Source organism: Bubalus kerabau, chromosome 18 (assembly GCF_029407905.1).
Source record: "Bubalus kerabau isolate K-KA32 ecotype Philippines breed swamp buffalo chromosome 18, PCC_UOA_SB_1v2, whole genome shotgun sequence".
NCBI classification, from domain to species: domain Eukaryota; kingdom Metazoa; phylum Chordata; class Mammalia; order Artiodactyla; family Bovidae; genus Bubalus; species Bubalus kerabau.
The window spans coordinates 27852644-27876272 of record NC_073641.1 but is presented as its reverse complement, the minus strand read 5'-3'; the positions used below and the strand labels follow the sequence as shown (position 1 = coordinate 27876272).

At 40.5% G+C, this 23629-nt stretch overlaps 1 protein-coding gene across 7 annotated transcripts; it reads right to left on the bottom strand.

Moving 5' to 3' along the window:
- Window positions 1-97: 97 nt before the first annotated feature.
- MOCS2 (molybdenum cofactor synthesis 2) lies at window positions 98-22922 on the bottom strand. 7 transcript variants are annotated; one of them, XM_055555269.1, is made up of 8 exons: window positions 17110-17254; window positions 16146-16267; window positions 14825-14969; window positions 12390-12517; window positions 11638-11788; window positions 10451-10574; window positions 8489-8594; window positions 98-2291 (listed from the first exon to the last, which is right to left on the bottom strand). In XM_055555269.1, the coding sequence occupies exons 3-7, from the start codon at window positions 14920-14922 to the stop codon at window positions 8526-8528; spliced, it is 570 nt and encodes a 189-aa protein (XP_055411244.1). In that variant the 5' UTR covers window positions 14923-14969; window positions 16146-16267; window positions 17110-17254; the 3' UTR covers window positions 98-2291; window positions 8489-8525. The 7 variants fall into 7 exon arrangements, with proteins under 7 accessions (XP_055411244.1, XP_055411240.1, XP_055411242.1 ...); XM_055555265.1 differs by lacking the exons at window positions 98-2291; window positions 17110-17254 and adding an exon at window positions 22770-22922 and having other exon boundaries at window positions 7415-8594; XM_055555267.1 differs by lacking the exons at window positions 98-2291; window positions 17110-17254 and adding an exon at window positions 22246-22264 and having other exon boundaries at window positions 7415-8594.
- Window positions 22923-23629: the final 707 nt, after the last annotated feature.

The window sequence follows — 23629 nt, the reverse complement described above, 5'->3', positions numbered from 1 at the left end:
ATTGTATTCTCTAGTTAACATGTGCTAGAGCCCAATTCTTGTAACAGCTGTGTGGACTCAAACACTGTTTCATTCCAAGGAGTGTTAAAAAAAGAACGGAGGGGAAACTGGTCATTACGTTGATAAAGACTATTTAATAAACTGGGTAACCACTGTATATATATGTATACTAGTTCTTCAAAGTAATATACTAAGAATTACAGCATGTCATCCTCCTTTACTCTGCCTCTAAGCTTCCTTAGATAAACACTAGACAGAGGTCACATGCCCACAGCAAGCTGGTGAGCTCTGGTGAGCCTCGCCTTAGATAAGTCGCCTTGATGGCACTGTTTCCATGAAGGAGCTGGATTACTGCAAACTTAAGAAGCCAGCCGCTCGTCTCTGCACCACTTATCTCGCTGGGGTAGGTCTCTCAGCCCTGGCTCTACTGACACTGGGGCCAGGTAACTCCTTCTGATGCGGGCCTGTCCGGCGTATTGTAGGATGTTTAGCAGCATCCCTGGCCTCGGTCTACAGCTCTACCCACCCACATCAGAGGCACCCTCTCCCCCTCGTGGCAATCAAAAAATGTCTCAGACACTGGCTGACGCTTCCTGAAAGGTATAGTCGCTCCAGCTGAGAACCACTGCACGAGAGCACGTGGCCTAAATATACAACTTCTGTCACCAGACCACGGGTCTAAGGCAGAGGCGCCACTGAGGAGTATTCTTTGAGCACTTTTAAGCAAAGGTTGAATAGTCATCCAAGATATTTAAAAATTGTTTAAAAAAAAAAAAAAAAGGCTCTGTATTCCTATTCAGCCATACTTTTGTTTTAAAAGTAAGTAGAATATAGGGCTTAAAAGATGTCATCTTAAAGTTTCCATTTCATAAATGGTATATAGACAATGTGTATAGAATGGGGTAAGAACTGAGTTGCTTCATGCATGGCTGCCATACAAGCTTTATAAAATAATAAAGTAAAACAGTCTGAAGAAACTGCATTGAAATTTGAATTTGTGCATCGTTCACTTCAGCAGCAAACTGAGAAACTGGACAGATTCCTAACTGGATGTGTTTTTATAAAATAGTGAACATTATTAACTGTGAAAAAAAAGTGGAAAACAATTTATCATAATCACACAAGTGATTATACTAATGGTTATTACACAAGTAGTTATTATAAAAGGTGTAATTTTATAGTGTATTCTGATATACAGTTATAACTTAATATATGACAATCTCATAAATTAAGATATCATAAGCATTAAACAGGAGTCCTCAAACTTCGCTCCCTGGTCCATCTTTAATACAGTTTGCACATAGAAAATAATCATATACACGACTTTCAGGAGTATGCCCTCATTAATGCACACTCATTCTAATCATGTTAGTTAGTTAGAAAGACTAACCATGTAGGGGTAGAAAGTATATATGGGGGCAGTGTCTGAAACAAAATGTTGACTGTTTGAACCTTAAAGAATGAAAATGTAGCCGTTATGTAAATATTAAAAAATGGTTTCATACCTGGTTTATTTTGGCAGATAAAGTCAAAATGTAAATGTATATATTGCACAACTATGCTAAATTGTATATTTTTTAAAGACAAATTGTCTTGGATAGTTTCCTTCATACATAATGTATAAATCTTTAAGAATATTTGCTGTTTTGATTAACTGGTTTTTGTCTTTTTTTCTCTCCACCAAAAATACAAAAATGAATGTATGCATGTTTGTACATGAAGTGTCACACAGTTCATTTGATTTCTAAGAAACAACCAAATTGGAGCAATAATCAACATTAAATTAGTTAAGAGCTTTTCTCCTATTAAAGTATGAGAATCAAACAGAAGAGTATTATTCAATTGTAAACTACTCTTTACAGAGCACATTACTGAATATCATTAAAATCATTTTGAAAATAAAGCTATTCACTTTGGAATTTGAACTTTATGACTTACGGATCTCACTGTATTTTGTGCACTCACTGTGCTTGAGAACAGTCAGTCAAGACTCACTTATAGGAGTGAGGATGTATCTCACCACTTATAAAAGCAGTGGCCACAAGGATGTTCTGCAGGCAACAAGCCGCCTGCAGTTCAGAGACGAGGTGTAAAGCCTTGCTCCTCAGTGTGGTTGACAGGCGGGCAGCATTTGCATCACCTGGAGCCTGTTACAAAATGGAGCTCCCAGGAGCCATGCAGAACTGAATTCCAACCGGAAGTTTAATAAGATCACCAGAGGACTTACAGTATGATACAGTTTGAGAAGCACCACTCTGAAGCACAACTTATCTCTAGAAAGAAATATGTGCCTGAAACAGAAAAAAAGAGTCAAGCTACTGCAGCCTACACGAGCAGTCATCTGCATAGTTTAAAAAAATTTTTAATAGAGCATTTACATACTCTTAAGAATTAAATAAGCTGAAATGAATGTGCTGAAATTGTAAAACAAGACACATATCAGGCTCAGAGACTGGCTGTCACTGCACAGATGGTACACTGATGCAAAGGCTGAGGGGTAGGTGCTGCCTTTCACAACCTGTGCACAAATAGCTCTGATTCCCACCGCGCCCCCAACACCTCCCTCAATTCGACCCATCTCAATTCTGGTGAAGCACGTGACAGAAGCAGACTGCAGAACCACCACCAGTAAGTGTATCTTATATGTTTCATACATTAAAATACAACTTTGGAGAAAAAGAACATTCATTTTTGTTTTGTCACAGTGGGTTAGGAAATGCTGCTAGCTGTATGAAAGCTAGCTGCTACTGCTAAGTCACTTCAGTCGTTGTCCGACTCTGTGCGACCCCATAGACGGCAGCCCACCAGGCTCCCCCGTCCCTGGGATTTTCCAGGCAAGAGTACTGGAGTGGGGTGCCATTTGAAAGCTAGCATTCTGTACCAAATCAGAACATACTTTTATATTCCAGTATTTTAAAAAATAATCCCTTTTATTTATTCTTTATCACCTCTGAAAAACTACACAGAACATAAAAATAATCCTCATTCTGTCATGTGTTTATTCGCTTAGTTGTATCTGACTCTTTACGACCCCAATGGACTGTAGCCCACCAGGCTCCTCAGTCCATGGAATTTCCCAGGCAAGAATATTGGAGTGGATTGCCATTTCCTCCTCCAGGAGATCTTCCCGACCCAAGAATCAAACCCACGTCCCTCGCGTCTCCTACATTGACAGGCGGATTCTTTACCACTGCACCATCTGGGGGTTCATCCTAGCATAACCCTTTAGTATTTTAAAGATAACCAACTAAAGACTGAAAATTTTCTTATTCAAAAAGAAGGGCTGATTTTCATCTGAGGACCACTCCAACCTAAGTAAAAGAAAAAGGCTACATTTTCATCTGAGGACCACTCCAACCTAATTAAAAGAAAAAGGCTACTAATTAAATCTGAAATTTTTGATTCTGTGCAAATAGAGCAAAAAGCTAACTCACTCAAATTGCTCTTGCTGTAGCCCTGGCTCTACTCGCCCTCTGCTGGGTGAGCTGCCTAACTACACCACACAAATCATGTAATGTGAAGAGGCCTTTACTAGATGCTCAGGAACTGTGAAGAGATGTTACAGGACGGGAGTGAGGAAGGGAGTGGAGAAGGAAAGCTCGCTGCACCTATCCACTTCATTCGTCATGCCAGGTACTTTTACACATCTCTAAGCACTACAACTACACATCACGTCACGTGTGTTTAATATGGGCTTCAGTGCTTAATGGGCTTCCCTGATAGCTCAGTTGGTAAAGAATCCGCCTGCAATGTGGGAGACTCCAGTTCAATTCCTGGGTCGGGAAGATCCCCTGGAGAAGGGATAGGCTACCCATTCCAGTGTTCTTGGGCTTCCCTTGTGGCTCAGTTGGTAAAGAATCCACCTGCAATGCAGGACACCTGGGTTCGATCCCTGGGTTGGGAAGATCCCCCAGAGAAGGGAAAGGCTACCCACTCTGGTATTCTGGCCTGGAGAATTCCATGGACTGTATAGTCCATGGGGTCGCAAAGAGTCGGACAGGACTGAGCAACTTTCACTTCACTTCACTTCAGTGCTTAACACCAACAAAACTTCTGAGCACTCCTGCGTGCATGTTATGGTTAGACACTGATGATGGAGACAAGTCCTTAGTCTCAGGAAATTGATGGTCTAGTGATGGAGATACACTAACAGATGTAGCACCTGAGACAGTGCGCTAACTGCCACTGTAAGATATAAAGCAGAACAAAGAATCCAGCTGTAGAGAGTGTAGTTGGAGCAGGCTCTCTGCAGAGGTAACATTTCATCAAGGAGCAAGTGAGGAAGCAACTGAGGGAATAGCCGGAGGAAGGGCATCCTAGCAAAGGGGCAGGCGAGGACCCTTGGGGAGAGGGAGCCTGGAACGAGAGAGCAGTGAGGCAGGAGCCGGGCCATGCAGGCTGTCGGTCATGGTGAGGACAGAGGTTCTGGGGTGTGATTACCTATCAGAAGGTTCAAGTAGGATGATGAAGTGACCAAAGTAGAAGGAAGAGGAACTGTCACCAGGCCACAGCAACAGTTCAAGAGAAATGGGAGTGGTGGCTTGGATGACAGATGCAGCAGAATAAAGAAATGAGTGGATTCAAGAGGCATCCAGGAATTGCTTTCCAATTGTCCAATAGGGTCATTCAAGATCTAAGATCAAGACTCAAACTTTTAACTTCTTACTACTTCTCAAAACATACTGAAAGTATAGTGACTCAGCAGCATATGTAAAGAACAAGCATAGCCACAAAATCACAAAACAGTTCACTAGAACATCTGCTGCTACTTTCACTCAAAGATAAAACTCTTTCACTTTTGCTACCTGTTAAAACACTTGAAACACAAGAAATCAGCTTCCTACTTCTTAAATGAACTTCCTAAGCTGTCATATAAAGCCACAGTCACCAAATGACTTTAAACATTACAATCTATTTAAAGGTCAGTTTTTTTAGATTACTCTTCTACTTGGCCAGTTAAGTCACAGATATAGAAAGGCTATGTCAGAGTGATGCCAGCTCCTTAATATTTCACCAATTAACTTTGCCACTCCTAAGAGAAGTAGGGATCGACGACGACCCGATTCAAGTCCAGTGCAATGCACTGAAAACTGTCAGACGCTCCATCCCAATTTTAGCATGCCCCAGATTAACTTCTTAACCTGTCTGCATTGGAGACTTAAAAGCTTAATAGTCTGAGTTTCTGATTTAAACAAAACCTACTTAAAATGAAGATATGATTAAAAAAAAAAAAGATGCTTAGAGAATGTTTCATGTACTTTGTATCAGTTCAGTTCAGTCGCTCAGTCATGTCTGACTCTTTGCAACCCCATGGATTGCAGCACATCAGCCTTCCGTGTCCATCATTCCATCACCAACTCCCGGAGCTTGCTCAAACTTGTGTCCATTGAGTCGGTGATGCCATCCAACCATCTCATCTTCTGTCATCCCCTTCTCCTCCTGCCTTCAATCTTTCCCAGCATCAGGGTCTTTTCCAATGAGTCAGTTCTTTTTATAATTACTATCAATAAAGATCCTCTAAAGAAATTGAGTAGAAAAATTCCAAAAGCCACATAGACCTCATATGAACATATACTCTTAAGTCCCCTCCAAAGGAACTTTCAAGTTGTGGGCTTTTGAGGATGCAAAAGTGAGGTCTTCAGTGACTCAGTGACACTCAGTGAGAAGCTAGAGCTGTATCTGCAGGACAACTTCACTGAACTCCTTGCTGTACAACAAGAGGAGCTTGGTAATGAAGGCCTAGTGGACCTGGAGGCCCAGAGGGAGGACAAAGAGGAAGAAGCAGTAACTGAAGGACCGAGGAAAGTCACGTCGCAGGAAAAGGCAAGGGCTCTTCTTTGAGGAGGCACTGTCAGCTTTTGAGGCACAAGCCCTGAACACAGAACGGTACACAAAGGCTGCAGTAGCCGTTCAGAATGCAATCCAGTGCTACTATGTCATCTACAATGAGAAAAAGAGAGCTACTACTCAGGCATCACTGGATCATTTTTCAAGAAGGTAGATAATTCTAACTAGAGCCAGCAAGGAACCAGAACCTGTGCCGTCAACATCAGGGGTGAGTGAAACTGCAGCTCGCCCTCCGGCTCCTGTTGCTGACGACCCTTCAGCTCTGCCATCTCCCACTTCCTCTCCTTCCTCCAGTCAGTAACTCTTCTTACCTGTTCACTGGATGCCAGCTCCTGTTTACCAGCTCTTATACTGTACTACTGTACTTTTGGGGCTTCCCTGGTGTCTCAGACAGTAAAGAATCTGCCTGTAATGCAAGAGACCCGGATTCGATCCCTGGGTTGGGAAGATCCCATGGAGAAGGGAATAGCAACCCACTCCAATATTCTTATCTGGAGAATCCCAGGGACAGAGGAGCCTGGCAGGCTACAGTCCATGGGGTCACAGGGAGTCAGACAGGACTGAGTGACTAAGCACACATACAATAAAAAAAAATTAAAAAAAAAAAAAAAAACCCAATCAAAAAATGGACAAAAGACCCATAAAGACATTTTTCCAAAGAAGACATACAGATAGGTAAAAGGCCCATGAAAAGATGCTCAACACCACTAATTATTAGAGAAATGCAAACCAAAACCACAATGAGGTCTATCACTTTACACTGGTCAGAATGGTTATCATCAGTCAGTCTACAAATAAATACTGAAGAGAACGTGGAGAAAAAGGAATCCTCACACACCGGTGGTGGTAATGTACACTGGGGAAACCACTACGGAAAACAGTTTGGAGGTTCCTTAAAAAACTAAAATTAAAAGCACCATATGATCAAGTAATGCCACTTCTGGGTATATGTCTGGAAAACATGAAACTCTTAATCTGAAAAGGCACATGCACCCCAGTGTTCATAGCAGCGCTACTTACAACAGCCAAGACACGAAAGCAGCTCAACAGACGACTTAAGAAGATGAGACACACTCACACTGGAGTATTGCTCACCACACAAAACCATCCTTCGCTACAACATGGATGGAGTATTATGCTTAGTGAAAAAAGTCAGAGAAAGATAAATGCTGTATGATATCACTTATGTGTGGAATCTAAAAAAATAATACAAATGAAGCCAAATATAAACAAAAACACCTAGAAAACAAACTCATGGTTACCAAAAGGGAGAGGATGAGGGGAAGGACAAATGAGGAATGTGGACTTAACAGATACAAACTACTACACATAAAACAGATAAGCAACAAAGATTTACTGTGCAGCACAGGAAATTACGCCAAAATCTTGCAATAACTTATAATGGAATATAATCTGCAAAATAACCCCAAATCATTATGCTGCACACCTAAAACTAACCAAATATTGCAAATCACACTTCAGTTAAAAAAAAAAAAGAACTATATGAAAATTATACATTAAGATCTATCAAGGTAATATATGGGTTGACCAAACAAAAACTGGACCATTATTTAGTATGAGATTTTGCAGAAAACATAACTTTATTAATGACTTCACTAACAGAAATGCTGCTTAAGCTCAAAAGATATCTGAAAATGCTTTACGAAATAATCGTATAATTTTCCTTCTTAATTGGTTGTGAGTACAATCTTATAACTAACATTAAAACACAAACCACCCTTGCTAGTTTGTCTTGACAATTTTATGCTCATTTATATACTGATACAATACTAATAACAAAATATAATAAGCATTATGATAAGATTATACTAGATTCTGAAATAGAAGAAATCCTCATATTATGAAATATCTTACATATCATCAGGCTACCCCAGTGGCTCAGCGGTAAAGAACCCGCCTCCCAATGCAGGAGATGTGGGTTCAATCCCTGGGACGGGAAGAGTCCTTGGAGAAGGAAATGGCAACCCACTCAAATATACTTGTCTAGGAAATCCCATGGACAGAGAAGCCTGGTGGGCTACAGCTGATAGGTCTCAAAGAGTTGAACACAAATGAAGCAACTGAGCACACACACATCATCACTGAATTTTTAAAAACAAGAAAATATTGCTTTAAACTTTTAAAATCGTACTTAGCTTATTTTTTAAAATATATAAATTCTAAAAATATATCAAGAGTATCTGATAAGGACTTTTTATAACTTTCAGTTCTGCCAACATTCCCAAAATGCATCCCTGACAACAATATCGCTGGGCATAGGGGCAGGGGGGTGGGGTCAGGGTGCTGGGGGCAGGAGGGGGGACAAAGGGGGCAGCCTGAGATAGTCACTGATGAGGGGCGACCCCTCAGTGTGAGTCAAATTACAACTGGAACTCAGTCATAGAACTGTTTGTCCACCACAGGCATTACTCCTCACATTCAAATTATTCTTCCATTTTTCTCCCTAAAGCCTTTCTTTCCTCTGTCTCTAGTTCCCATATAAGCCCTCATCCTAAACACTCATTTATTTTGCTTTCTTTTCTCCTCTCTTTTGTTCCACTGGTATAACATAAGAGATCAGCTTCATTAAACTATCTTCTAGAGAAGAAGAATGGAAATATGATCAAAGATAAGAATTTACCCAGTTTAAATTTTAGGGCTCTAAAAACCTAAGTGGTTTAATCACTGGTTGCCCAAAAGCATTCTTTGTTTCTTTTCCAAGATGATGATGATTCTTCATAGATTTCCTAAAAAACAGAACCATAAGGAGAATTCAAAAGAGAGCATTTTAATAAATGCAAATACACTGGAATAAATCAAGCAAATGAGTATCACAACTATTTAAATGTGCTCTTCTTTTAACAATCCAATGGACATTTGCGTAAGGCATTGAGAGCAAAAAAATAAACAAACATGCTTCCTACACTCAAGGATTCAGTCCAGTAGGAGAAACAACAGACAAGAAGCCTTAACAAGGCAAGGTGCCAACATCGAGAAGAATAAACTACTAAATCTACTCGGGACCACGATGGGCAATAGCCTGGGCCAAGTTACGTGGGGAAGATGGAAGGTCTTTAAACATTTTGTTCTATCAGACACACCTACTACTTCCACATTTCTAAACATGCTTTTCCAAAGGCAGAAGGGATGTTTGCATTAGCTCTGAAATTAAAGAGACCACGGAGGTTCCTAAACAGGCTGAGCCACATGCTGGAGGCAACTGCTCTGTAAGTGCCCGCCTGCCCACCGCCCTCTTGCCGACGTCACAGACAATCTCAAAGCACAGGCTGGAACCAGAACCAGACTGGAATTTAGACAATTTGGGGACAGAAGAGGAATAAGAATATCACTTATTCTTTCTCTCTCTTATCAGATTCTATCATGTTGGCCACAAAGTTCAGGTTTTTCCATTTTATGGACACCCTCTCACCTTTTACAGACAGAGAAGCAAACAGAAAGCCCAGCTAGTCCTCAACATCCCATCTCCTGCTCTCTCTACTTTGTCGGCTAGCTCACTATTCTTTCCTCCCAGGTAAAGAAAGCTCTTTCAGCCAGGCTCACAATTCATTCTGGAATGCTCTTTCTACCTTGCTCGCTCCAGGCGCCTGTCTCATGGTCTATCAAAATGGCGGCAGCCTTGCTCACAGCCAAGCAACCAGATACCTGAGCTTCACTAGGACAGATTCCTTTCACACACGCTATCTTCTAGTCCTTAAGTATCCCCTTATAACAATGGGTTTCAGTTTTAATTCAGGAAATATGGGTCACTAAATTTCATAAGCGCTGGTTCAGAGTCCAACTAACTCATCTCAGCACTGACTGAAGCAGGAAGCTCCTAGGAAGGACTCGCCCTCTGGTCCTTCACTCCGAGCCCTGCTCTACTGGGCAGTGAATGCATTCCTCAGCTTTGCATTCAGCCACAAGCCGTGGGCAATTCAAGGCTCTCAAGTGGAATTACACGTGTCTCAGAGTTCTGAGTTCCCACTGTTGAGGTAACTATACCAGGGGAGAAATCAGGGAGCTGGGCCTTTTCATCTCTTCAGGATGCTCTAAGAAGAGAACTGTTTGCTTTTATTGATGGGTTTGATGTATGGACTGAAAACAAGCTAGACTTTCAAAGTTAGGTTTTTAAATCCACTCTGCATTTTGTCCACAGAGGCAATATCCTTTTTTTTCCCCCTGAAATGAAGGCATTCTAGGACAAGGTTCTTTTGCTTTGAGAAATCTCTATTTTAGCCATTGCCTAAATAGCCATGCATGATTCCTGCTCTCCAAAGGAAAGACCCTCTAACTCAAGGGAATTCAATTCCAAGGGATACTACTGCATATATGAGCCACTGGAACATTCCAGACTAGGAATTCTAACTGCTACCACTTGCTGAGGTCTTCTCCCAGTCATGCTTTATTTGAGGCATGTATTTTTCATGCTTGGAAAAAAGATTATTACATAAACACCCTATTTCACAGATAAAAGAAAACAAGATTCTATAAAGTCAGGGAAGGCCCATGAATATATACTCTATGTACTCTTTTTCTTTGTCCTTTAAAAATTCCTAAGACAAAATCACGTCCAGAGAGAAAGGTAGGTATTTTTCTAACTTACCTTTTTCCATATGGGCACCCTGGCTTTTAAAGCATCAATGGCATAGCTCACAGCTTCAAGGGATGCAGCCCTGTGGGCTGAGGACACAGCAATGATAACGCTTGCTTCTGTCACTGGAACCAAGCTTTAACAAAATGAAGACAAAAACTCATCATCTCCTCTGAAGCTGCATGTTAAAGAATCGACATGTGAAAAAAAAAAAAAATTCCACTGAAATCCAGCAAATGTTTAATTCCTAGAACTAAATATCTGAGCTTCAGCGGTAAAGGCTCAGTGGTAAAGAAACTGCCTGCCAAAGTAGGAGACACAGGAGCAGGAGGGTTCAATTCCTGGGTTGGGAAGATCCCCTGGAACAGGAAATGGCAACCCACTTCAGTCTTCTAGCCTGGAGAATCCCCATGGACAGAGGAGCCTGGTGGGCTACAGTCCATGGGGTCGCAGAGAGTCAGATACAACTGAAGCCACTTAGCACAGCACACAGAACTAAATATCCAATTCTATTTTACCTAAACATCCCATTTAGTTAGAAAACAGTAATTCATCTCAGTTGCATTTAGCAGAAGCCAAAGCTGTGACCAACTTGTTAGCGTGTATCCACTAGATTTATTTGATGGGCACCAAGAAGAAAGGGACCTCACTGATTCAACAAGTATCTGATTCAAACAACAAGGCACAGGTCAGGTAATGTCTAGAAATACAAAGCAATTGCATGATGAATATAACACAATTTAAAATACTGAATAGCAATAAACAGTAAATAACAGAATTGGTAACAGTATTAAAAAATATAGTAGATGATAGATTTAGTCCCACTGCTGGGTTCTTTACAAAGCCTGGAATTCTACTCTTCTCAGAGATATAAAAAGATAAACTAATTTCATGACCTCAAGAGGCTTTTACATCAAAAAATCTCAGACTGTCACACAAACAAAGTCCGGGCTACAAAACAGCTAGGCACAGGGCCTGAGAGTCTTGCACATTTGGACTTTGTTACAGCATCTACCACTACTACTCTCCAAATGTTACAATATAACAAGCTGCCCTTAAAGGCACAGTCCCTCAGAATGATACCTGAACCTCCCTCTCAGGGTAATACAGGATGCCAGTGAAAGATCTCAGAATCAGAATTAGTACAAAGCTGGAGAACAAACACGCTTAATCTTTTAAACTGATAAAGGAAATCATACCCAAGTCGATGAAACACTGCTATGTGTTTGACTGGCCATTTCTGTCTAATGTCACTACAAATTTTTCTTATCTCATTTTCTGCCATTGGTAGATACGCTTCATACTCTAAGCTAATGACTTTTTTCCCTTCGAAATTATTCCTTGTAGTCCCTAAAAAAAAAAAAAAAAAAAAAAATTACAAAATAAAGCTTCTCCTTATAGTTGAAATAGCCACACTAATAAAAAAAAGGAGGGGGTTATTTTTTAATAGCATACCAGTTTGTGTAAAAATTACTTTGAAAATTTCTAAACATGAAGACTTGATTAGAAAATCAAAAGATAATTATCACAAAGATGAGGAAATAAAATGACACTCATTAGCCAGGTTTACTGAAAACACTCAAAAGACAAACCAGTATATATTCCCTTTCTAAGAACTAAGATTTGACACTTAAAAGGAAAACATCATGCTCCCAGGATTATCATTAAGTTATTATCATCACCATTTTTTCCCCTCAATATCTGGAAAACACAGAATTCTCTATTAATAATGACTTTTCTTCTACTTTTTTTTTCTTTAAACATAGGTTAATTTAAAGATTATTAAAGCAAAATAAGAACTAAAAAAATTTCTAGTCACCACCATGGGTAATCTCGGCTTACTGCTCAGGATCTTAAAATCCTCTGACTATTAAACACTTGAATAGGAGAAACACTTGCTAACTTCAACCGTCTCATACAGTCAATGGACGCTATGAAAATTAAAACTCACCTACAAATAGGGATATTGCGCCACAGAGTGGAGAAATCACCAGCTGTGAGACTTCATCTACTGAAAGTTTCTCAGGTGTGAATTTTATTATATCTTTAGATTTCTCTTCAACTTCATTCATATCTGTTCTAGAAATAAGATAATACTAAACCTTAATATGGAGAAGGAAATGGCAACCCACTCCAGTATTCTTGCCTAGAGAATCCCGTGGACAGAGGAGCCTGGTGGGCTGCTGTCCATAGGGTCACACAGAGTCAGACACGACTGAAGCGACTTAGCATGCATAGCAAATCTTAATATAGGTACTAGAGTCAAAACACCCAATTTATCGGCTGTATTTCAATTTACAGTTTTTTCTACATTAGATATGTTCAGTTCAGTCACTCAGTCAAGTCCAACTCTTTGTGACTCTTAGATATGTTAGGAGGCATGATTTGAAATATGATGATAAAAAAAATGTAAAATTTTAGCAGAACTCAGTAATTTACAAATACCCCTAATGAATCAGGCATGTTGTAAGAAGTTTACCATTAACATCATCACTTAAAAGGTAATCTATCTCATAGGGCGAAATATTCCCCATTCTAGAACTGCTACTCTTACCTCCTTCATCCACAGGCACATCACCTCTAAACCACTATGTTACCAAGCAGTACACTCAGTACTGGCTTTTTCTTTATCCAAACAGGAGAGCAAGCAGAAATGATGGAGATGCCACAGGAACTGGGTTCATTTCATAATCAGGCACAACCCAGTTAAGTAACTGAGGAAACAAGGGAACGAACTGAAGGCCTATTCATCAGATGCTATAGGTCCTTTGCCATATATTTCATTTCATCCATCAAGGATTTATTACATACTCACTAAGTGTGAGAGATTGGATATTGGCCGGGGGACAAAAGACCTGGCTCCTGCACTCAGGGCACTTATGTTGGAGGAGGAACAAAGCAGTAAATAGGAATTACAAACAGGGATAACTTATAGAAACAAACAGGGTTCTGAGACAAAGCATGGGGGCTGGGGAAGGGGTACTTATGAGGATATTTATGATCACACTACTGAAGAGAAAAAAAAAAAACTACTGGATTATTCTGATGCTACGAGATTTCAGGATGTTTCAACCTCCTGCACGTGCCACCTGAGTTTCCACTTTTTCTTGCAATATGATATAGGTAACCCAAACATCTATGAACTTCAGACCATACTGAGTCCCATAACTTGATCCTATAAGAACACAGATTCTAAAACTGCATGTTAGAAATCTTGCCAAACACACTCAAATAACACACACTGCTGCAGAGCATCTTCCTAGTCTTCTCAAAGGACAGCTCTAATCATCACACACACACACACCTTCAATGGCAGGCGATTGTTTTCTGAATAAATTCCAAACCCAAAAAGTAGCATTCTTCTATAACCATGGTGGTGATATGGTTGGTGGCCACAGTTTTCAAATCAAATTGAGATACATATCTAACAAAGCATAGTATTTTTTCTAAATAGAAAATCTTGCCAGGTGACTTGCTTTGCAATATTTATTCTTCACTTTTTGGGGGACTGTCCTCCAGGAGAGTGGAGAGAAAAAATGAGAGAAAGAAACAGGCATTCATGGCTTGTTTTTTTCTTTAATGCAACCAAAGTTTTGCCGTCTAGGATGATACTTACTCTTGACTTTGAAATAAAACCACTATCATATTAAGAAAGTTTTCTTTCATTCCTAACTTACAATTAGGGATGACTATTAATTTCTACATCATTTATTTCTCAGTTGACAAATTAAGCCTCATCTGTTTGCCTCTCCACATCATACTAAGCAAGGTTCTTACACATTATCATACTCAGACATGGACCTCATTTTTATGTAGTAGAAAGATGACATGGGTCCTAGAGCCATTTGCAATACAATTATAACAATAAAGCTTGTCTTTTTGTACCTGGAAAATGGCAAGCTCTTTTTTTCCTTAGGAAGAGAAATATTCTTACTTTCCAGCTACGCAATTTTTCTACATTTGTCTCTAATGAGGAAAGCTATTATCCAGTATTAATAAGCATTATTTGTGGAAAAGTACCCATAAAGTCCAATAATCTGACTTCAAATGTTGGCTCTCCCACTTATTAGCTATGTGATCATGACAAGTTTTTTTTAACTTCTTTGAATTTCAGTTTTCCCTTCTGCAAAATAGGAATATTAAAACACCAGTGTCTGGCACTGTGCCCAACACAAAATAAAAGCTCAAGGGAACCATGTTAAATCAACAGAGTGAACATATCAAAATGACATTCAACTGCAAAGACAGGCATTTGTAAGTCCACCTGCACCAATAAAGAGCTGGTGCAGGCAGTCTTACAAAGAGTATAAAGTAAACAATATACAGGTTATTATCTGTATGATCCTGCTCCACAACACTGGTTAAGAAAAAAACTCTCTCACATACCCAGGGGGCTCAAAAGTACTACCCTCCACTAATGGGAGGGATAATGGCAATTTCGTCTCCTGATTGAAGCAGGAGGAGCTGATCTCCAAGCTCGACATATTCTTGACGAACAGCAAATATCACTTGATTTCTGACATCAGCCAATCTGCAGGGCAAAAAGTATAATTAGACCTATCAACGTTGTTAGATCCTAAATCTCCTCAGCTGCAATTAAAATTACATGAATACTATTTTATGAAGCATCCGCTACAAAATGACTAATTAAACTCACTCATATCTTGCAGAGAAAGTATATATCCACTGAAGAACATACTTATTCACCATGACGAATGCAGTAAATTGTTAACAACTCTTTACTGGATGTTGGGTGTCTTAGGCAATTAAAGAAACAAACAAACAACAACAAAAAAAAACACCACACTAAACTGGAGACAACATTCAGACCAAGTTAAAAAAAAAAAAAAAATTTATCAGTGCATGCCCTCCCCAGGAGCTTTCCATCTAAGGAAGCAAGTATGCCAAGTATACCCTGTAAGGTTGCAAAATACCAAGTGCCTCTCAGCCAGGTTAAAGGTAAAGCAGGACAGAGGCCCAACCACTGCCATTGATTATCAGGGCACTTTAAGAACTTAAAAAGAGATGAAATCAAGAAGGAATAGTTTTCTTTTGGAACATACATTGTGGACTGTTTGCTACACAGCACCAAAGCTCCAAAGTTAAACATCTACATGGATTTAAGTGAGACTCAGTATTCCTGGAACACATTCAGGTAAGCCAATTTTATACTTTGTTCCAAATAAGACTCATCTGAGGTAGGAACAAGAGCAGTAAAATTAGACAATTTTCAAGAATCAGAAAAAAAATAAATCAAATATTGCAAAAATGAAAATTCAGCAGCAGCTACCGTTTCTTATCTTTCATTTTTCTTTCAGTCTTAAAAATTTCTATCTTGAGTTCTCTAAAGAAGGGGTGGGACATAAAAATTTAAAGCACACATCTTAACAGAATTTGTAACAATTTCATTTAATGCTATAAAAATGCAAAATCTAAATTTTCAGTATTATGTAAATTAAAAAAGCTAATATAGTCATGTCTCTTTCGGAGTATCTCAGCTCACTGTGTTTTTTAAGTAAAATATCAAACCTTTCTTAAGGAACTATTTATTTTTAAATACTATTAAGTTTTCAGAAAAAATACAGCTAATGATACTTTTGACATTAAACATGGAAATCAACATTAAATTCTTACTTTTATCATTTACTCATGCATTTTTAAATATTAAAAAGTGCTTATCATATACATTCTACAAATTTTTAAGTACCCTGGATGGCGTGTTTCTATCTCATTCCACAGCTGCAATGCTTTTATTTCTTGCGGCACAGAAATGGTCTCAGAGCGAATTCCTGCTATTTCAGCGCTTTTTGCAAAATACAACACTTCCACCTGAAAAGAAAGAAAACGTATTTAACAGTAACAACTCATAGCCCTTATCTGACTCTCAACGTGGGGTTTTGTTTTTCAAATGCATTACTTTAATCAAAGACACTTTTGATAAGTTAGAGAAAATTAAAATGCCCATAAAAATTTCATTATATCCACAATTTTGAAGAAATTGTAGGCTTTCTAAGTATAATTCAGACTTTCAGATGCTTTTTAGCTTTATAAATGTACGCGTGGCACGACTAAACCTCTAACAATATCTTCTTAGAAACCATGAAGTTGGCCTTTAATTTACATAAAATTATAGGCAATAGCACCCCACTCCAATACTCTTGCCTGGAAAATCCCATGGACGGAGGACCCTGGTGGGCTACAATCCATGGGGTCGCTAAGAGTCGGACACGACTTCACTTTCACTTTTCACTTTCATGCATTGGAGAAGGAAATAGCAACCCACTCCAGTGTTCTTGCTTGGAGAATCCCAGGGATGGGGGAGCCTGGGGGGCTGCCGTCTATGGGGTCGCACAGAGTCGGACACGACTGAAGCAGCATAGCACCTTTTATAAGCACTTAGGCAGTGAACAAATGTCTGAGTCAAGAGATGAATAACACAAATAAATGACCAAATAAGTGAAAGACATGTCTTTCACGGTTGTCATATGACCTTCGATTCCAGTCTACATTACATTGAACCCAGCTGTCCGGAATTATGTTACGAAACATACAAACCCTGATAGTTACAAAAGCAGATGGGTCTGAAACACAGGATAAACTGGTATTCCCTAGGACAAACCTATGTAAGACAGCCTGGTATCCAAGGGATCCGCCCAAGTAAAATAACCCACCTGTCACTCGGAGCAAATCATTCTCTACGAAACAAGCGTGCGTGAGTGCTAGTTAACTTCAGTCGTATCCGACTCTGCGACCCTGTGGACTGCAGCCCACCAGGCTCCTCTGTCCATGGGATTCTCCAGACAAGAACACTTAAGTGGGTTGCCATGCCCTTCTTCAGGGGATCTTTCCGACCCAGGGATCGAACCGCCATCTCCTGAGGCTCCTGCACTGCAGGTGGATTTATTTATTTATTTATTTATTTTACCGCTGAGTCACTAGGGAAACCACGAAACAAGCAGAGGTCTGCAGATAATCAACGGTTGGCCAATGCACAGATGCAGCACTTTCACCTAAGAATTCTTAGTTAAGAGCATTTCTTTTTAAATTGAAAACTTGTCTTCTTAGAAAAGAATAATCTGAGAAGCGTTTAGGAACCAGCTGGTCTTCTGGGCCGTCACCCGCATAACTAGAGTTCGCAGAAATCGACTTGACTTTCTTTGGGGAGGCCATAGCAAAGCCTCCGAAACCGGGAGGGGCCACCACCGCGGTGACAGTCTCCGGGGTCTGACTGAGCAGGGCTGCTTCTGTGGAGGAAAGGGCGGACACATTCGGGAGGACTCCCCACCCTTACCTGGCACCTGGGGACCATCCCGCCAGGAACGTCTCGCCCGCTATCCCGGCCGCGGAAGCGGAGGCGCCAAGTGGCGCAGCGCGCAGGCGCAACCTGCAGGCCCCTTCCGCCCCTACGCAGCATGCGCAGAGCTGGTTCCGCCCCGCTGTTTACCTAGCTGAGTTTGCGCCGCGGTTCCCTGGAGTTTGGTGTTCGGTCGCGGATGGGTCGAGTTGGTGGGCGAAAGCTATGGCTGTCATTCAACGGGTAAAAGGCTGACCACGCGTGCCTTTATCCTCAGACGAGGCGCCGAGGTACAGGAGAGCCGATCCTGGACTCTCCTGGACACCTGCCTCCTCCGTTACGGAAACTCTGCTTTTCCGCTCGCTCACCAGCATGCTTCTCTTTCACAGTTTTTACACCCCCGCCTTCCGGTGAAGCAATGGCAACCCACTCCAGTACTCTTGCCTGGAAAATCCCATGGACGGAGGAGCCTGGTAGGCTACAGTCCATGGGGTCTCGAAGAGCCGGACACGACTGAGTGACTTAACTTTCACTTTTATGCATTGGAGAAGGAAATGGCAGCCCACTCCAGTATTCTTGCCTGGAGAATCCCAGGGACAGAGGAGCCTGGTGGGCTGTCGTCTATGGGGTCGCACAGAGTCAGACACGACTGATGCGACTTAGCAGCAGCAGCAGCACCTTCCGGTTTGTGATTACTGTTCATTAGATGCTTAAGGCATTTGACCTGTATACATTTATACTTTTTCTGAGTAGTTTACTATCTGCTTAGTGATTTGTCCGCGCACTCCTCTACCGTCTCCAACTTTTTACCACCAAGAATTCTTTTAAATTGGGTAGTTATGTAGTTACGTGAGTATAAAGGAGGCGGCCCTCTCCTTGCAGCTCACAGTCCTGGATGTGAAACGGTCATGAACCAGTGATGGTAGCTCAGTGCACCGAATACAATATACTAGGGTTACATGTTACATTTCGTAGGAATGGGGTGGGGTGGGGGGGAATAGAGGCGGGCACCTGAGGAGTGTGGTCTACGAAGTCCTCTTGGAGGAGAGAGATGCTTGAGCTAAATCTGCTGGAAGGATTGGCAGCAAAGGGCAAGGTGGGAGTAGGGATGAGGAAATTTTACTAGCCTTTGCCAAGCCAGAGGATATAAAGCAGCATAATGACGTCACAGAAGGGCAAAAAGTTGGCAAAATAGGTGTGGCTCCTTCAAGGAAGTAGTGGGAAATGAGGCTGGACTTAACAAGTAGTAGCCCACGGACAGAGAAATTGACAAGGAGTAACACTAAGGTGGGGGTGTTCCCAGTGGCACAATGGTAAAGAATAGGTCTGCCAATGCTCAGGAGACACAGGAGACGTAGGTACCATCCCTGGTGGTAGTTTAGGCGCTAAGTCATGTCCAACTCTTGTGACCCCATGGACTATAGCCTGCCAGGCTTCTCTGTTCATGGGATTCTCCAGGCACTAATACCGGAGTGTGTTGCCATTTCCTTCTCCGGAAGCTCTTACCAACCCAGTGATTGAACCCAAGTCCCCTGAATTGCAGGCAGATTCTTTACCGACTTAGCTACAAGGGAAGCCCAGGTACCATCCGTGGGCCAGAAAAATCCCCTGGAGAAAGAAATGGCAACCCACTCCAGTACTTTTGCCTGGAAAATCCCATGGACAGAAGCCTGGCTGGCTACAGTTCATGGGACTACAAAAGAGTCAAACATGACTGAGCGACTAAACAGCAACAACACCAAGGTATATTCTGGCAAAGTTGCTAAACAACTTTAACTAAACAAGTATAAAGAATTATATTCACATCCAGGTAGAAAAATAAGGGAGTGATGACAATGACCTTAGAACTGTCTGAAACATCTGATGCCAGAGGATGGTGGTGTGCAATATCTAAAAAAGCCTGAGAGCAAAGTATGACCCAAAATATTACATACAGTCAAGCTGGTGTTGATAAAATACAAATTGACACTCCTAAAGTCACAAAAGCTCAAAAAGCACAATAGCTCAGATACCAACAGCTCTTTAAAAATCTCCTTGGGCAGAAATCCAGTCAATCAAGAGGGTAATCAAACTTTAAAACTCAGTGTTAAGGAAGTTAATGGTAAAAAAAAAAAAAACAAAAAAACAAAAAACTGGAGGTGAGATTTTAATCCATTTAAATATAAACCAAAAACAACTGTGGGATTATGGAATTAAATGTAAATGACATCAGAATATTTTGTTAAAAAATAGAAACTGCCCCCAAATTGGAACATGTAGTCAACAAAACATTGATTCAAGATGCTTAATAGCTCTCACAATCTTGTTAAGTTTAGAAGGATATGTTAGGGGTGACTATGTCTTACAAGTAAATATTCTGATGATTTTTAATTCCTTTAGTTTCACTTCAGTTATTCTGTTGTAAATAAAGTACAAGTGAAAATAAAATCTAAAAAGAAAATTGATATATAGTATCATATATATATATGCCCAAAGAAAAGGGATGGAATAACATTCACCAGATAACAGTTACCGTATCTTGGTAGTAGAATTGTGGATAATATAAAAAATACTTTTGCTTCCTCTTGTAAATTTCTGTGTTGCTTAATTTTTAACAGTAATAAATTTATTGAGTGCTCTTTGTTATTTTTGCTCTTATTGTTATTTAGGCTCTGGGCATACATCTGTGAGCTGTAAGAATAAGGTCCTTGCATCATGGAGCTTACTTTCTCATTAGGAAGATAGGCTATATGTAAGAAAACAAATAAGGACAGTTTGATGAGTGGCATGTAGGGAAGGAGCAGGGTGCCCATTCCTTAGGGTCAGAAGGGAATGAACACTGAGCTGAGCTGAGACCTGAAGGAGGAGAGGAGCCAGCCTGTGCAGTGCCAGGGAAATAGTTTCTGAACAATGGTAAAGTGGTTTCCAGGTAGGAGAGGACTCTGCACATTTGAAGAACAGAAGAGAAACTAGTGTGCCTGAAATATAAAGGGGAGAGCCTGGTGGGATGATTTTGAAGAGATTAAAGGGAATCTGAACATTAAAGATCCTGGCAGGTCCTGGAAGCCAGCTAGGATTTTATTCCACTTTCATTCGGAAGACAGACAGACATGCACACACATGCACACACATTTTCAGATTTGACCCTGCATCAGCTTGGAGTCATTTTGAGCAACCTGAGCACAAACAGTTCTGAAGAGAAAGCTGACAAAGCCTGATCCTTGGATATTTCACTTATGCAAGCTAATAAATTCCTTATTTTGCCCTAATATTTTCTGCTGTCATTTTGAGCTATTAAACAGTATCTAGTCCCAGGCACCATGTCATACGTTTTGGCCCACTATCAGGAACTCTCTGTGAAATGCTATTTAGCGTCAGTGACTTTATGCAAGTTGAAGCCTATATGCTATATTAAAAAATAGAGGAAATAGATTTTAAAATCTCAGTCCACATATACCTTTTTATTAAGTGTAACATAATTTGTAGAAAGTGAAAATATCTCTGAGGAAGTCAAGTGTGGTGGGAGATCTGTAGTCATTAGTCATTTAACTGATATCTTTAAGATATTTTTGGAAGTGGAAGTGTTATTCTCTCAGTCATGTCTGACTCTTTGCAACCCAAGGGACTACAGACTGCCAGACTCCTCTGTCCATAGGGATTCTCCTGGCAAGAATACTGGAATGGATTGACATTCCCTTCTCCAGGAGATCTTCCCGACCCAGGGATTGAACCTGGGGTCTCCTGCATTGCAGGTAGATTCTTTACCATCTGAGCCACTAGGGAATCCCCAAGATATTTTTGGTGGTATGTAAATTTCTCAGTAAAAAATAGATGATGTCATAGTTATTCTTTAAATTATTAGTTCAACATAAACTCATCTAGAATTACTCTTTTTAACAAGTCACCCAGAATTCCAAGCTTTTTTCTGTACAACTGGCTTGTAAAGACACATTGTAGCATTTACTAATAAACAGCCTAGGAGAGCCTTGCACCTTGTAAGTATACAAAAAAGTTGTTGATTCAGCTTTGTATTCGGATAGAATTATTTACAAAAACATCATACTCCACTTGTGTGATTTTATTCATTGGTCACAAACATAAAACCCAACATAAAAGGGTTTTTTTCTTTTTTTTTAAGGAAAAGAAAATCAAAAGAAACACTCCCCCCTTGTGGTTAAAATTCTAATTACAAATCCTTCATCTTACAAGTGGGAAGAAATTTGATAACAAAAGAGCTTTTTACAAATAGTATATGTACTTTACTGACCATATTCTAAAACCAATATGGAATCTCCCAGTTTCAGATAACAGAATAAAGCCAGACCTCAAAATTTCATTAGTGAAATCTAAAATATACACAACAAATTGGTTAAAAAAGAGAGAGAGAAAAATGTCCCACACAAGGGTTGTTAACCAATGGAAAGCAAAGCTATGTAAAGGAACACAGTGTGGGCGCTAGGAAAGCTCCTCCTAATAGCTTTCTGGAATCATTAAGAGGAAGAGCTGAAGTAAACAAAAACCTGAAAAACATTACCAAAGTGGAGTTGGTGAGTCAGCAATCTGTAGAACTGGAAAACCCACAGGCTACAGAAATAAAAAAGAAATCTGAGGCAGTTGCAGATGCACGAAGAGGCTGAGTCCAGAGTCCTTGGTGGACAGGCCAGGCAACGCCCTCGTCATCTTAAAGGTGCTCAAGAAGAGAACCAAATTTACTTGCCACACAGCAATCTGGGAGTAGAACTGACTGACACCTGAATACAGGGCAACAGCACAAGCAGGGCTGTCTTTCCTTAAAAGGAACAAAGATTCCAGAAGCCCAGATCCAACTAGAGGTTGAGAATGATCTGAAGCTCAAGTTTATCCCCGGACGTAAAGAGGACAGCCCTGCATTAGGAAGTAAACCTGGCTGAAGGCCTTTAATAAAGGGCCAGAGGAGAGAACAAAGCCTGATTGGGCCAAAGAGGCTGCAGGCAGCCCTAGCTGAGGAAAATCTCTTCTAACCCTGATTGTCATCCTGCCCCATGCCCTCAGGCTACACGTAATTTTTCCTTCTCTTACCTCAGAGGTCAGCAAACATTTTCTGTAAAGAGCCAGACGGTAAATATTTAGACATCCCAACATCCGATCTCCGTCACAGCCGCTCAACCCTGTTGTTGCGCCATGAAAGCAGCCGGTGACAATACGAAGTGAATGAGTAGAGCTTTGTTTCAGTAAAAATGAGTTATAAAAATTGGAGATGGGCCTCTTTGTCCCTCAGGCCATATTTGCTGACCCTTGCAGTATCACTTATATAGTAAGGAAAAAACAGTGGCGTGGAAGAGAATTCAGCCGCATTAAACAGCTGTCTGAAACTGGCCCTAAAGGAAGGAAAGCACGTGTGGGGAATGAGCCTCACTGTCATTCCAGGTTTCTGTTTGAGGGTATTTTCCAAACCCTGGCACAAGGGACTAGTGTTCAAGAAGAGAGCAAGCAGAACAAAAAGAAAAGAATGGAAAGAGATACAGTGTGCAAACACTAACTGAAAAAAAATATTCACATAGAAATATATGTATATATATTTTAACTTTTATCTTATATTGGAGTATAGCTGATTAACAATGTTGTAATAGTTTTAGATGGACAGCAAAGGGACTCGGCCACACATATACATGTGTCCATTCTCCCCCATACTCCCCTCCCATCCAAGCTGCCATATAACCTTGAGCAGAGTTCCCTGTGCTATTCAATAGTACCTTTTAGGTTATCCATTGTAAATATAGCAGAGTGTACATGTCGATCCCAAGCTCCCTAACTATCTCTTCCCCCTATTCTTCCCCACTGGTGATCATTAGTTTGAGAACAAATATATTATAAGGCAAGAAGTGTAAGAGTTGAAGGACATTATGTCATAATAAAAGGGTCAATTTAAGAGGAAGGTA

Excerpts from the sequence above, each read along its gene's own strand:
- MOCS2 (XM_055555265.1), bottom strand. The coding sequence starts at position 14,922 with ATGTCGAGCTTGGAGATCAGCTCCTCCTGCTTCAATCAGGAGACGAAA. Across the intron at positions 12,518-14,824 it reads AGTACTTTTGAGCCCCCTGG|AACAGATATGAATGAAGTTG; the intron begins GTATGTGAGAGA and ends TCTTATTTCTAG. Across the intron at positions 10,575-11,637 it reads GCAGTGTTTCATCGACTTGG|CTTGGTTCCAGTGACAGAAG; the intron begins GTATGATTTCCT and ends ATTTTGTTAAAG.